This window comes from Atractosteus spatula, chromosome 15 (genome assembly GCF_055471065.1).
Source record: "Atractosteus spatula isolate fAtrSpa1 chromosome 15, fAtrSpa1.hap1, whole genome shotgun sequence".
In the NCBI taxonomy this organism is placed as follows: domain Eukaryota; kingdom Metazoa; phylum Chordata; class Actinopteri; order Semionotiformes; family Lepisosteidae; genus Atractosteus; species Atractosteus spatula.
Genome location: NC_142720.1, coordinates 5,398,455 through 5,412,458, shown reverse-complemented (window position 1 = coordinate 5,412,458; position 14,004 = coordinate 5,398,455). Strand labels below are relative to the sequence as shown.

Here is a 14,004-nt window from a genome sequence, read left to right as displayed (position 1 = left end):
TTGTTAGAATTACTGGTTAACATTATTAGGTGTTTTAGAAACATTTTCCAGTCTGTAAATCCTTGTGTTATTTGATGTTTATTGCTGTTCCTGTTTCAGCAGTGGCATGAAGAACTGTGCAGGGAATTGCTCGGGATGGAGGTAGTGGAGAAGTTTCAGCTAGTGTACAGAAAACTGTGATAGGTTTCCAGCCTCAGATGTCGCCGTTCTGTCACTCCTGTTAATGTCACACTCTGCATATTATCAGCACATCATATCGCATCACTCCGGAATATTTTCATGCTCTGCTTAGTATAAATCAACGTTATCAGCCATGCGACTGATGGGACACAGCCTGTGTGTATTTTAAACCTTTCTCTAAACCATACACAACACAAGCCTAGTTTTACACTTTACTTTCTCATCTTAAAGTGAATATATTTGTAAGGGTTCCTCTTAATGTAAACTAATAGCAATGTGAAGACTTCAACATATTCTCATTTTTTAATTTTTTTTCCTTTACTCGTAGTAAAGGTGAGGTTATGTTTTTAAGGAAAAATATTCTCAATTTTTGTGAAAACAGCTGGACAGGTTTGGCCTGCAGTTCTGGATTCCTGGGTAAAATGAGTACAGTGAACCTACAGAGTCATTTATGTCTTGTAAAAAAATAACAAAGATAATCAAATAGTGTACATATCAAAAGGTACAGTAAATGTTTGTCTTAATGGTGGAAAAAGTAAACAATGCTGTTGTGGGCGATTCTGGACCTCAGTCCTACATCAGGATTAAAAATACAAATTTGGATTGATTTATTCTCAGCATTATTGTAGAGCTTTGAAAGAACCCCTGCACACCACTACTGGCTCTTAATTCCTATTTCATTTGTGGAATTAATTCATTGAATGAGCTCAAAGCTTTTTTGCCAGCTGAACCTGTTTGCGAACTTAAAACATACCCTCACAGCCTTTGTCACAATCACCCTCTAATGAACTCTAAATGGGCATTTAGATTGTACTGTAGAGCTTTTGTGTAGAGTGCAGACTCTCGCTGTAGCAGAACCTTAACCAGAAAGCCTTTGATGCTAATATACTGTCCGGGTTTCAAAGGCAATTCACCATTGCCCGATGATTCCAAGACACCTGGAATAGCACAAAGAAAGGAAAGCGTCTTTTTGCTTAGATGTGCACTTTATATTCAACAGCATCCCAGTAGGCAGCTGTCACATAATAATCTACTGAGTGAAGTTTACTTCCCTGGTTCTCAAAGCAAGGAACGTTCGTGAGAGTCGTTCGTTTTATGCCAGTGGTTTTCTGGCAGGCTGTTGTCATGATAGCCGGATTTACATACTGCGCCTTCCTCAATATCGCTGGCAATGGGTCGCTTCACTCTAATCACATGGTCTCAGGAGGCCTGCAGGCTCTACAGTGCAAACACAGAGCAGCCTGTCCTCAATGCCCCAGAGGTCTGTTTTAACAGAATAGCCTGATCCCTTTGGGAGCAGAGGATAACAAAGATGCCTGCAGTAAAGACATGAGGGTGTGAATTTTCTCAGTGGGCCTTCATACTCTCAGAGTCACAGTGCTATTGTTGACCAAACTTTCTCATTACACATGTCAATATTGGTCCCAGAAACCCTTGCTGACTTCATGGGAACTGAAGAGGAGCAGGCAGTGAGTCAGTGGTTAATCGATAGCATGTTTCATCCTCACCATCTGAGCCCTTGAAGAATGCAGGCCTCTGTGAGAATTTTCAGCTAAGGAAGAGTGATGTCTAATTAGGTCACACATCGTAGACTTTGAAGCAAGTGTGCATTATGTTAAGGGCTTCTGGGAGGAGAGTTTGTGACCTTTTTATGTGAGGTTTTGTTGGTTTAAGTAAGTTGCTTTTCTTCCTTTCTAAGAACAGACTGGCCCAGCCTTTTTATCTTTCTTATCTTCTGTTTTGGCATGTACTGTACCAATATGCTTTGGAGCTGAAGTGTTCTCAGATTTAACAGACAGGTTACACGCCACTAAGCAAAGCAGATTATTCTTAACCACTGAGCATTATGTCGAGGCAAGGCTAATGTTTAGTAATACACTGTGAATGAGTTCAGATGTTTGGATCAGTAATATACTGTACAACACTCAACAAATCATAAAGAAATGACGGTGTCTTCCAGAAGTATTCACTGTTCATTTCTGTGGTGTCCCATTTTGTGAAAACACTAAATGATGCGTACACATTTTTTGTACTTGCAATTTTATTCAAAACCGGAACGTCTAAAAATACAGTAAGCTACAGTAACTATCAGCAACAACTACGAAAAAAATCAGATTACATAAGCATTCAGACCCATGAACCTAATATGTGATAGAAGCACTTTTGGCAGCAATAACGTCTTTCAGTTTTTTGTGTGTCTTAACTTTGCACACCATCTTGGTGCAGTGTATGCCCATTCGTCTTGGCACATTTGCTCAAACTCTTGTCAGTTTGCTTCAGGATCTCTAATGAACAGCAGTTGCAAGTCTTTCTGTAGATTCTCAAAACGATTCAGGTCTTGACTTGGACTGGGCCACTCAAGGATACACACTTTTTTATTCTGAAGTCCCTCCAGTGTAGTTTTGGCTTTCTGCTGCGGATCATTGTCCTGCTGAAAGGTGCAATTTGAGCCGAGTCTTAAGTCTAGCAGACTGAAACAGATGACTTGACCCCATCCCGATTCCCTTTAGTCCTAACTCACTTTCCAGTCCCTGCCGAGCAGAACTGTGATTCTGCCAGCACCATGCTTGACTGTAGGGATATTGCTGGCCGAGAGACATGCTGTATTAGATTTTCTTTCATATTAATCATTTACTTCTTACTTTTTGCTGTGAATGTGTGGAGAAGGGACTACTAACAAAGTCTGCAAGCCTGTTTTCTTTCAGACATTGGTATTGATGTTTCAACCAGCTGCATGGCAATGCAGTCTGTAATTTGGAAGTGGAGACGGACAATCTGTTGGCGGAGGAAAAGGATATAGTTAGAGCCAACGAAAAAAAAAAGAGTGGACACGCTAGCAGGGGTTTCTCTCCCTGCCAGTTCAGCACCACAGTAATACCGGACAGTTCCTTTCCATGGAGAGCTGCAAGGAATTGTGCTGATCTCTCCAGCTCTGGGCTGCCTCCTGTGGAGCCGGTATTACTTTCAGACATCAGCCCCCTAAAGGCAGATGGTGGTTGATCAAACAGCATCACCTCTCCGCCTCCCTCACCGCATGAAACAGAAGCAGGTTCTGAGCACTGAGCGCCCTCAGACTCTTCTCCTGCTGCTCGATTTTGTCAGAATTTCTTTTCCTAATGCTGCCTGTATTTTTGGGCCAAAGCCCTGCATTTGTTTTGTTTTTTTTTTTTAAAAAGGCCCATTTGGTAAAATAATTCAATATTAAAGGTTTCCTTCTTCTAGTGTCATTGTAGCTGTCGATCAGGTGGGTTCAAAGCAGACCTTGTGTGTCTTCTGTGGTTTTGCAGGGGTGACGTGTAGGTAACTGATGCGTCCACTTAAAAACTGTCCAGGTATATATGGCTCTTGGTTTGAGTTAGACAGATTATGACCGGTATTAGGGTTCAGAGAAAGGTTAAAGCCGTAGTCGGGGTTAGACGTAGGGTTTAAAGTCTGGGTTGCTGTAGGAGACATGGGAGGGGTGTGTGGCTACTGCAGCAACAATGGACACTGTAAGAGAAATTTGATTAATGAGGAGGAATGTTAAGTGGTTAAGTAAAAAATCAGGGGCATGTGTTTGTTAAAGCTAAAATAATATTATTGTATTGATATTGATAAGACAAATTGATTGCATACGTAAAGTCTGGGGTCTACGGACATTTATAACAGAACTAATAAAATAGCTGTTTTGTGGTGCAGTGTGAATATAACCCCAGTATCTAGCAGTATCCCCCGTCGTAGTGTAAGGACAGCTGCGCTTTGTGCTAGGGTTCAGTCTGCTCTCCCCATGTCTGTGTGCTGTACAGTCTTCCATGAGCTGGAGGTGAGTCATCAGATTTGGTTTGCAAAGAGACAAAAGATAAACTCTTGCCACGTTTTTTACTCACAGTGTAGTGGCCTCAGAGCATGAAGGAGCTTCTGTGGCAGAAAGCTGCTCACAGGTTTCTGGACTCATGTTGAAAGCAGTGTTTTTAATGGATTAGAAATGAGAAGTATAAAATAACTGAACTTTGTTTTGAAGCCACTAGGTGGCACCATTTTTAATCTGGTCTTAAATTCGGTTGAACGAGCTGATTTAATTAGCAATAAATATTACAGTGAATTTCTTTTAAAAATCAGTATAAGTGTAAGCAGAGATATTAAAATAATACTTAGTTTTATAATTATTCTTGTAGAATGTTTTTATCCGTTAAACCGTATATTTTGACTTGTGTCAGAGTTTAATCTTTTCATCGCCAGGATGTTAGTAAGCCCCTTTTTTAGTTGTTAAAATGACTTTGTGTGCCTTTGTTCTTATGTTGCATGGCTTTCTGCACCCTTCAGAGCTCTACACTGATATTTACAGTACATTGGTAACTTCCAGTTGATTAAAACAATTCAATGTTACGTTACCTTAAGGAAGATATTGTGTTATTTGTGCCAAACTATTGACTTTTAACAGAGCATAAGAACAATATGCTACTACAGATAAGCTGTAGATTACACATCGTAGTGGAGACTGTATACAGTGTCTGAGCAAAGCCTAGGCCTTAGCATAGCCCTAGTTTAACTTCCGCTATAAAGGCAAAGAGATCTTCCAGTCTTGTCCATGGTGGTTAAAATGAGATGTTTGTGAATCAGACACGAACAGCTATCTAGGTGCACAACCCCCAGCAGTGGAATTAAATATAGTGATTAAAATGAAACAATAGACCAAACCTCACAGAATGTCTCATGCAGAATAGAGTAGTATGTCTTATAGCAGTCTAATCAGAAGCAGATGTGCCAAAATACGAAGCTCCAAACCCACTATTACTCATAAGGTTACTCACCGTTTCCACTTTTGATATTTTGTTGTTGTTGTTGTTTGAGGGGTATTATGAACCCTGCAGATGTTTGAGGCAGACCGGATGATTGAGATCGTAGCACATGCCAACAGACAGTGTTGCAAGTAGTCAACAGTAGATGCAGAGGAGGGAAGGAGTCGGCATGGCTTCCTCTGCCAGGCCCTGTACAGCCCACCACTTTCCTAAGGTCAGAGTTAGATCTGCCCGGGTCAGCAGAGACAACCGCTTGACCACTTATCTCCCAGCCTTCACTCCACCACACAGACACACAGGGAACTAATGAACAGAAGCAAAAAAAAAAAAAAGCACTCCACAAGTCCTCCCTTATTCTTTTTTCCATTTCCTGTCATGTAACGTTTTTCCATATTGGTGTTAGACCTGCTGATTTACTACTGGTTGTTAGTGTCAACTAACCCTTTAAAACCCCCTAAAGAAACTGGGAGGGATACACTAAGTTTAACAAACTGGTATTTTTAGATTGTTAAAGGAAATATTATTATAAAATAAGATCACATTATTAGCCCTATACAATTTCTTGTATTAGGAATTTGTCTTTTCACATACCCCAGCTTGCTCTCCATGAGACACACAGACAGGGAGAGAAGCTTGGGGTCAGAGCGCAGGGTCAGCCATTTATACGACACCCCTGGAGCAGTTGGGGTGAAGGGTCTTGCTCAGGGGCCCAACAGAGTAGGATTCCTCTGCCAGCTGCGGGATTTGAACCGGCAACCTTCCAGCCACAGGCGTAGATGATTATAAAGGCTATAAGCAAGAAGTCAGACATTTATGAACGTTTACAATATGGGATATTTGTGCCCTTAATTGTGTTGCTTTGTGTCATTAATAATCACACCTTTAGGAATGCTGGAGGATGAGAGAACTAATGGAGGCTCTTGGTAAAAAAAAATCAAATTCCTTACCTTTTCTAGCTATCTAAAACAAGTCTATCTATTCGCACTAATCTGCAACAAGGTGCAGATTACTTTACATGACTTTTCATAGAGTAAAACATGTGTTGACAACACGATCTCATGATCTGGAACAATAATAGCATCCTTTGGCAGCCCAGGTGCACGCACACCCTGAGCAGATTCAGAGTGAGGCTCACAAGCAGGGCTGGCTGGTGTGGGAATGTTAGTCAGCTGGCCTGGGTCTTGCCTCCAGCCAGGAAAAGTCCCCTGGGTGTCAGGACAGACCTCGAAACTCAGGGTGGGAAACAAGACTTCCTGCTCCACACCCAAACCAGGGAGGCTGTTGACATTATTAGACTGTGTAAAAAAGCTCCCATCTGGCTGGGAAATGTGATGAATTAATGTTAAATGAAAGGTTTCAACTCTTTTTAAGGCAAAGCTTTATGGCACAGTCAGCTTACATGTTCAGGAATAGGAGATTGTGATTTAACCTAAAATCTGCTTAGTTAATGAACAAGGCTGCATGCTACTGGGACTCTGTTTCGGGCATTGCCTTTAATACAACACATTGAAATCTGGCAGCAAAGTATTGAGACTGGCTTCAAAGGGAAGATGTGTCGCGTAACAGTAAAATCCACAGATCACTGATCACCCAACCTAACCATAGTCTCGCATTTGAAGAATCAAATGACTGTACAAATATCCCATATATGGATCTCTGAAACAAAGACAGAATGTGATTTCTTTAGAGTTAAACACCTCACAAAGAAAAGCTTTTTTTTGTCAGATACCATTTAAGAGTCTTCTTTTTCAGTTGTTTTATTACTTTGAACACTTCTGGAGCTTGCTAAATACAGAATGACAAAATGTCACTAGATTTGAGTTTTTTTTTGGTCTGAAACATAAAAGGAAGTTGTGGTTAAGATTGTCAGAAATATTAATTCAGTTTTGAGGTGTCTGACACACTTAATTTTCTCTGTACAATTCCCTTTAGTAATGATATGAGCCCCAAACCACAATGGCCTGCTTTGCTAGAAGATATAGTAAAAAGACCAATTCAGAAATTAGATGAGAACATTAATTCCGCAGTGTATAGGAATGTATATTTGCTGGTGTGAAATCTGCTCTTTCACTTGTTGAAACTGGAAATTCCCTGTGGTTATAAACCCAGTTGGCTGCCCTTTGATCATTCAAAGACGGCCAAGCGGAAAAAAATGTAAATACTTATACGTACAGTACATCAGCATTCACTCTGGGAAAGCGAGATTATTATTTTACTTGTGCACACCATCGATACAACACTGTGTCACTCCTGTTCCGATTTCAGATGGGGGTTTTTTTCTCAAACCCAAAACTCTTAGGGGTGCTGTCCTGATAAAAAGTAGAGTCTGCTGGACGCAAACTCTATACTTCCAAATACTTTTTATTAACAATTATTGTTTTGGAAAGGAAGCCTTCACCAGGACAGTTGTAGTTTGATTGAGTGTCCGGTCGACTGGTTTTATAATTGAATTTGTCTCATTAAGTGTCATTCTTGACAATTGGCATCCTGATTGTGGTTCTTATTTTTTAATTTAAATCTTTATTTATACTTCAACATGAATCTACATCACTCCTACACATGAAACATATAAACAATTATACAAGGAGATCTCATCTCCCTTAAATTGTCCCAGTACACAGGGGAAATTACACTGGAGTATCCAATTGCATATCTGTTTTACTGTAAGTACAGTAGTCACAGAAAAAAATGCCAGTTCCAAAAAGATAACCTTTATTTCCCAACAGAAAGTACTGTGACAGGTTTTTTAACATTACAATTAAATACAAATACTATCAGAAGACTTTGCTTTTCTGTTTTCAGTTTGTTTTACAACATGAGAATGCTCTCCCTTATGAAAATGCGAGAAATTTAAAATACTGTACTGTATGTCCAATTTGTTGCTGTGATCCTAGCACAGTTGTGAAGGCACTGTGTAAAATGACCTGTCGATTGAATTGATCAACTGCTCTTCGATCTTCTCTCCCTTGCAGCTGCTGGACCTGTGCAAGTCGGTGAAGGACGAAGCTCTGAGAGTCGTTTCAGACTTCAACATGCCCGAGTGCTGCATCCAGGCCCCTATTGCTGGGGTCACCAATCCGAGAGCAGAGTGGGCTTTTTACTCCCTTCCCCAGCACCCACGACATGCGGAGCCCCGAGGGAGGAGGGCTCACTTCACATCCAGGCTGTGACCCCCATAGCTGTTGGTTTCTGCAGCCCCTACCTGCTACACACACTGCGTGGCTGCAGTCAGTTCCCCCCTCAGATGGCCACGATCGCTGTACATGATCGGAGATCGGTTTTTACATGGAGTGTTCCGTGTCTAATGCACTCTGCTGCTCCAGTAACAGACCGACAAGCACATTCAGACATACAGCTTTCGGTATCTTATACTTCTTCATCATATTTGAAACACCTATAGTGTTACAGTCTGGATATGAGTATTCAAGTAATTGTGAATTTAGTAGTGGCTGATCAACAATTAGTTAAGTGCCAATTGATTTGTCCCTGGCCAGACATGTTTAAGTGTATTTTAACTAATATTTATATTTAATTATGATACATTTTTCTAATCACATTTAGTTCTACTTTCGTCATTTTTATGTGCAATTAATTCATTTGGGTATGGCACACACATGACTTTATGGTAAGCTATGTACAGTATATTGAATCCTGATTCTAGGATGACCAAATACAGTGTATTATGAATCATTTTGCCTGCTAAATGCACTAGAGTATTTTGGCTTGTTGAAATGGTATGTTTCTGTGCTGTCAAAGTAGTTTTCTTGGTATGCAAAGGAAGAGGTAATAGGCTTATTCCATGCTGAAAAGAGAAGAGAACACAACTTTTCGGCTGTGGAGCCTTCTTCCAGTGTAAGCCTTACACCCAAGGAAGGCTCCACAGCCAAAATTTGTGTTTTCTTTCTTCTCTTTTCAGCATGGACGCAGCTCCCCACCTGAAAGTTTTCTTGGTATGATATTCATGTATGAAATACTTCATCAGTAACTCACAGCACCCCAGCAACAGCCACACAGGAGCAGGCACAAGTCAATAAACAGCCATGTTTGGGGAAAACACCTGTTTATTCCAGGATTTTCTGAATTTCAGTTTGTTCTGGAATTTTTGTTCTGGAACCATACAGAATATTCAATGAAGATGATGCTTTGAAGTCCTATTTGTTGCTTAAAGCAAAGCTTAATCTGGAACATTTGTAGCGCACAATCTGCATAAAGCTCATTTCTGGTGATTAGCTAGTCATATAGATTTGATATCCTGATAGTCTTGAGTGTGACTTGCACTTTAATGCCCTGAACTATCATTTGTGAAAGAACTGCATATTCTGCATAGCACAAGAAGAACGTCTAAAACAGAGGTGTATCTTCGGTAGTTTCCTCCCCAAAAAGACTGTATAATTACATGAAATATGGTAGCTCAGCACATCAGTTTGACAGTTCTACTGACTCACAGCACAGGGGTCCTAGATTCACTTCCTTCCTGGGATGACTTACGTGTGGAGTTTGCATGGTCCCTCATAGTAGCATGGGTTTTTTTTCCTGCTGCTCTCAGTTCCTCCAAAGTTCCTTTCCAAAGACATGATGGTTAAGCTAGTTGGTATATCTCAATTATCACAGTGTGTGCACCCTGTCCTACCCCGTGAGTCTCCATATATACAGTCTACAGTATCGTAGTGCTCAGCCTGTAGTCCCACCTTGTGCTCTGTGCTTTCAATACAGGCTCCAGATAACTGTGATCCTCTTCAGGAAGAGAATAATGGTGCTCCAGATCACTGCACTCTTGCAATTCAACTCTACAAGAAAGATTAAGGAAGTCGAAGCTCATCTATGACTTGACCAATGACCCAGACATGGATCTTAGGGGGCATCTGTCAGTCTGACTGATCACCTACTCCACATTGGATATTTACTCCTCGTATTAAGTTAATACTGTATAGAATTCAACAAGTCAAGGAACACTCAGGTGTTCTATGCAAACTGTGCTGTTTGAGTCTACATACTGTATGGTGTATCAGTTCTGGAACCAACAGCATTTTGTTACATGTAATGGTTCTCCCTATATGTACAGTATACATAGACCGTGTGTGTCTATGGCACACCTGCAGTTATATGATGTCTGGCATCCCCATGCTTTTATCATCAGAATGTGCAACACTTTAAAGTACTTTCCAAAGTTTCCAAGGACTCTTTTGAGCTGATGTATATTTTTAATATATAATTAAATGTAAGGTTTTTAGTGAGGGGACCTTTGACAGAACACTTCTCTAGTTAGGGAAGAAAAGTGATTTTATACTTGGGGAGACAGCACATTTTTTTTCCTAATATGGTGGCCGAGGGCGTCTCAACTGACAGTGGACGATCGGGCAGTGCATGACCGAGTATTACGTGCAGTATCACATGGTGTATGTGATTTATAAAATTAATACTGATCAAGGCTTTTGTAAAACATCCTTTTTGTGCAGGACACTTCTACATGGACAGTCCAGTTGCCTGGTTAACATTTTGCTCTCTTCTCCGATACCTAACCCCATGTCCCTCAACAATAATTCTGTTCAACTTTTACAATATCGCTACTGTGTCGTGTGTGCTTGAAAACTTAGATTTTTAACTTTTACAACAACTACTAGAACGCGACGCTTTTACCAGAATGGTTTAGTTGGGTATTCCCGATGTGGTCGACAAAGAAACGCCGGTCTAGTAAGGAAAAAACGTTGTGTTGGCTATGCGCGTTATGAACTCCTGTCGTCTATTGAAAATAACATATTTTGGCACAACAAAAGAATAGCTGGTTTCAGTCTCATCAACTGAATTATAGCGGTATTTTCCTTTTTCGGTGGATGTGTGGGCGAACGTTTCTAGACCTGATAAAAATCGGTTTCAAATCCTTTTAGCGCAGGAATCGACAGAAATATGCGAGTCGGAGCAGCGACTGATCAGACGTAAAGCTTTTTATGGGTCATTTCATTGTTTTTTAAGAAATAATGCTTTTAATATCGGATATAGTTCTATTTTATTACTATATAATTACATTGTAAATTTTAAAATACTGTATGCAGTGGTATTATAGGAAACGATGAAAGAAGAATATTTTGTCTTCGCCCGGTATGGATGCAAATTCAAAGGAAAGTCTTAATGTATTTTATTATTATTATTATTATTATCATTATTATTGTTGTTGTTGTTGTTATTATTATTAATAATTCTACAAGGCTTGTGATACTACTACTTAATCTGAAATCGTATATATACTGTACACTTCAATTTCATATTTATGTTATTTACCTGCCATTGCTACTACTATCCGTATTTTGCTTACAATTCTATGCTTAAATAAGAATATAATTTAATTTAACACCACGCATTTCCTTGCAATTTTTTTAAGAGATAACTGAAAATGATTAAGGAGACCCGACCTTAATGTGTGCTTTTTGAAATGTAGGCTGTAGTCGCCGACAGAGGCGTTTCGCCGATGCTAACTTGATACAAAAATAGTTCTGCACGGCGCGTAAATTTTGTTTAAAGTCTGGGTATTGTAAAGCGATCGCAAGTCTCGGTTTTGTTTGTGAACGTGATTAGCCTATATAAGCAGAGGTCTGTGCTGTCTGATTCTCTTGTGGCTTTTGTACACCCACTCTTAAAAAAGAAAATTTCATTATGAGTGTATGTTTGAAAGTTCTGTGGCTAGATAAATGATTTTAAAATTTCTAAATGTCGTTTCATCCAGCGTAGCCGTGCTAAGGCTCGAGACTGTACACGACCTGCTATTTGAAGACGATGTCGGATTACTTTTATTGTTTATATCGGAATAAAAAAAAAGTCTGCTGAAATATCCATTTTGTTGCCTGAATATTTTCAATATATGGTTGAATATGAAACCGCCCTGTTATTTCCCATGTCCTTTTGATTTTTTTAAAAGTGCCTTTTTATAATTGGCAACTCTGGCTTCAAGAACGTGGTCTAAAAAACTCTTCAGCACGAAGCTAATAGAAAACAAAGTTATCAAAGAGTTATATATTTAAAATCATTTTACAAATAACGCTTCAAAAATACCCGATCAGTTGTCCAGTCACATAAACTGTAACAAAATAGGAACATCGTTTAAAAAATACCGATTTTCATTTTTTATATATATATACAGCAAAACGTATTTTTTTAGGATAGTTTGGAGTTTTTCAGACCAGCATCTATAACACCCATACAAGCCTGCAAAGAGACCGAAACAACTCGTACTGGGACGAAGCAGAGCCAGGGGAAAAGGTATCAAAACGAAAAAAAAGGCAAACCGTCGAAGAGCCGAAATAAAGACCGCGGGCGCGCCGCTTTCCGAAAAACACCACGCAGCCCTGGAGTCGACTGCCTGACAAAAGAGGCTCGGTTTTCAAAAAACAAATCCCGTTGGTCTTCTCCTCGACACAACTGACCCGAGCATCAGTGCTCTGCAGCCCCGAGCACGGCTCGTCCTCGACATCTCTTCAGCGCCTGCCTCGTCTCTCCGGCCGTCTCCCGTCCGCGCCGCCGGCGCAGCAGGTGTGCCGGTCCGGCTCGGCGGGCGTGTGCGTGTGCGTGTGCGTGTGCGGGAGGGGGCCGAAGGGATCGGACCGCTGCACGCCGACAGCAAGGGCGACATCGAGAATCGAGACCCGAAAGTGGCGAGTAGAAGGTTTATCCTACGGATTGCGGCTCAGTCGAGGCGCCGCCGCCTCCAGACACTCTCACCTTCTCAGACTTAAATTTCGGGAACCGTTTTAAATTAGGACAGGAAGTAAAGAGGAGATAAGGAGCTGCACTCTCACTAATTCTGGTGCGATTGTTTACTTTTTCACTACAGCGTCCTCATCGTTTTCAATGCTGAAGTGCATTATTTTATTATTATTATTATTATTATTATTATTATTATTATGATGATGATGATGATGATTATTAGTAGCTGCTGTTGTTGTTATTTATACACGTTGACTGGCTTCTTGTTAAATGCTTTGCCGCTTTCATTTCACGCTGTGTCGCCTGCTGTGTCGATGTATTTTATTTGAGGAAATCCACGGTACTTTGTACACAATAATGCGTGTACCTGTCTCGGCTTGTTGGGCGCAGAGCCGCGAGCTGACGGGCAGTGGGCGGGCAGTGGGCGGGGAAAGACGTGACGCGTCGCCTCTTAAAGCGCGTGCACCACGTCTGTTTTCTAAACCAGACTCCTGGGGTCGGCGAGGAAGTAGGAGAGCGCTTCACGACGTGCCTTAGAAGACAATAATAAACACTTTTTTGTGGTATTTTACAAAAAAAAGGACCACTTGTCACAAGACGCAGCGACCTGAAACCCGTTTGTTTCGATTTCATCAAGCTTTATCTCTGTGACATTTGACTTTTGAGAAAAAAAATAATCTGAACACCTACACTTTTTTTTTTCGCTTGGCAACTCGGGGGTGAGTTACACAGATCAACAAGTTCGCCCGCAGATTTTTTTTTTTTTGTTGTGTTTTGTTTTTTGAGTCATTGTTTTCGGCTGTTATGTCCTGCTAATTGGGCGCCACTGTGGATATGTCCTATTCGCCCAGGTAAGATCCGGCCGATGGCATGCTCTTGTCATTTTTCTGACGTTTTATTCGAGTGTAGCCTGAATACCACCTAATGGGAATAACATTAAAAAAAAACGGATTAAAGAAAATTCGATTATTAATTATGTTATGCGCTGGATCGTATTTGTTATAAAAGATATCTCATGCATAGGTACGCGGTGTTCTTCAGAAATGTTGTTGTTAATAAATCACTGATTATAGAATTGCGCTGTAGACCCTGATACAGGTGAGTTCGCCGTCTTACAGCCGAACAATACCGCATTTCGAGGGAGCGTGCACATCTAATAGTGTCTAATCAGACCAAAGCACATGCAGTTTACATATATCACGCACAATCTCTATTGCGATGGTTTGTTTTCCCCATTCTGACAGCTACTGGCGCTCAAGACTAATTAATAAGGCGGCCACCAGCTGAGCTCCCTTCGTGCGAGCGAGGTGCGGACTTGTTCCACGCGCACCTGACGTGCCCGGCTCGCGTG

General features: G+C 40.8%; 2 protein-coding genes across 4 annotated transcripts in view; both read left to right on the top strand.

The window, feature by feature from the left end:
* acoxl (acyl-CoA oxidase like) overlaps positions 1-11,783 on the top strand; it is an 82,900-nt gene extending 71,117 nt beyond the window's left edge. For both annotated transcript variants that reach the window (XM_088933906.1, XM_088933905.1), the window contains exon 19: positions 7,931-11,783. In XM_088933906.1, the coding sequence (XP_088790032.1) occupies positions 7,931-8,128 (198 nt within the window). In that variant the 3' untranslated portion in view covers positions 8,129-11,783. The remainder of the gene's footprint in view (positions 1-7,930) is intronic.
* A 1,370-nt stretch (positions 11,784-13,153) lies between these two features.
* The window catches only part of bcl2l11 (BCL2 like 11), a 30,597-nt gene continuing 29,746 nt past the window's right edge, over positions 13,154-14,004 (top strand). For both annotated transcript variants that reach the window (XM_088933902.1, XM_088933904.1), the window contains exon 1: positions 13,154-13,504. In XM_088933902.1, the coding sequence (XP_088790028.1) occupies positions 13,488-13,504 (17 nt within the window). In that variant the 5' untranslated portion in view covers positions 13,154-13,487. The remainder of the gene's footprint in view (positions 13,505-14,004) is intronic.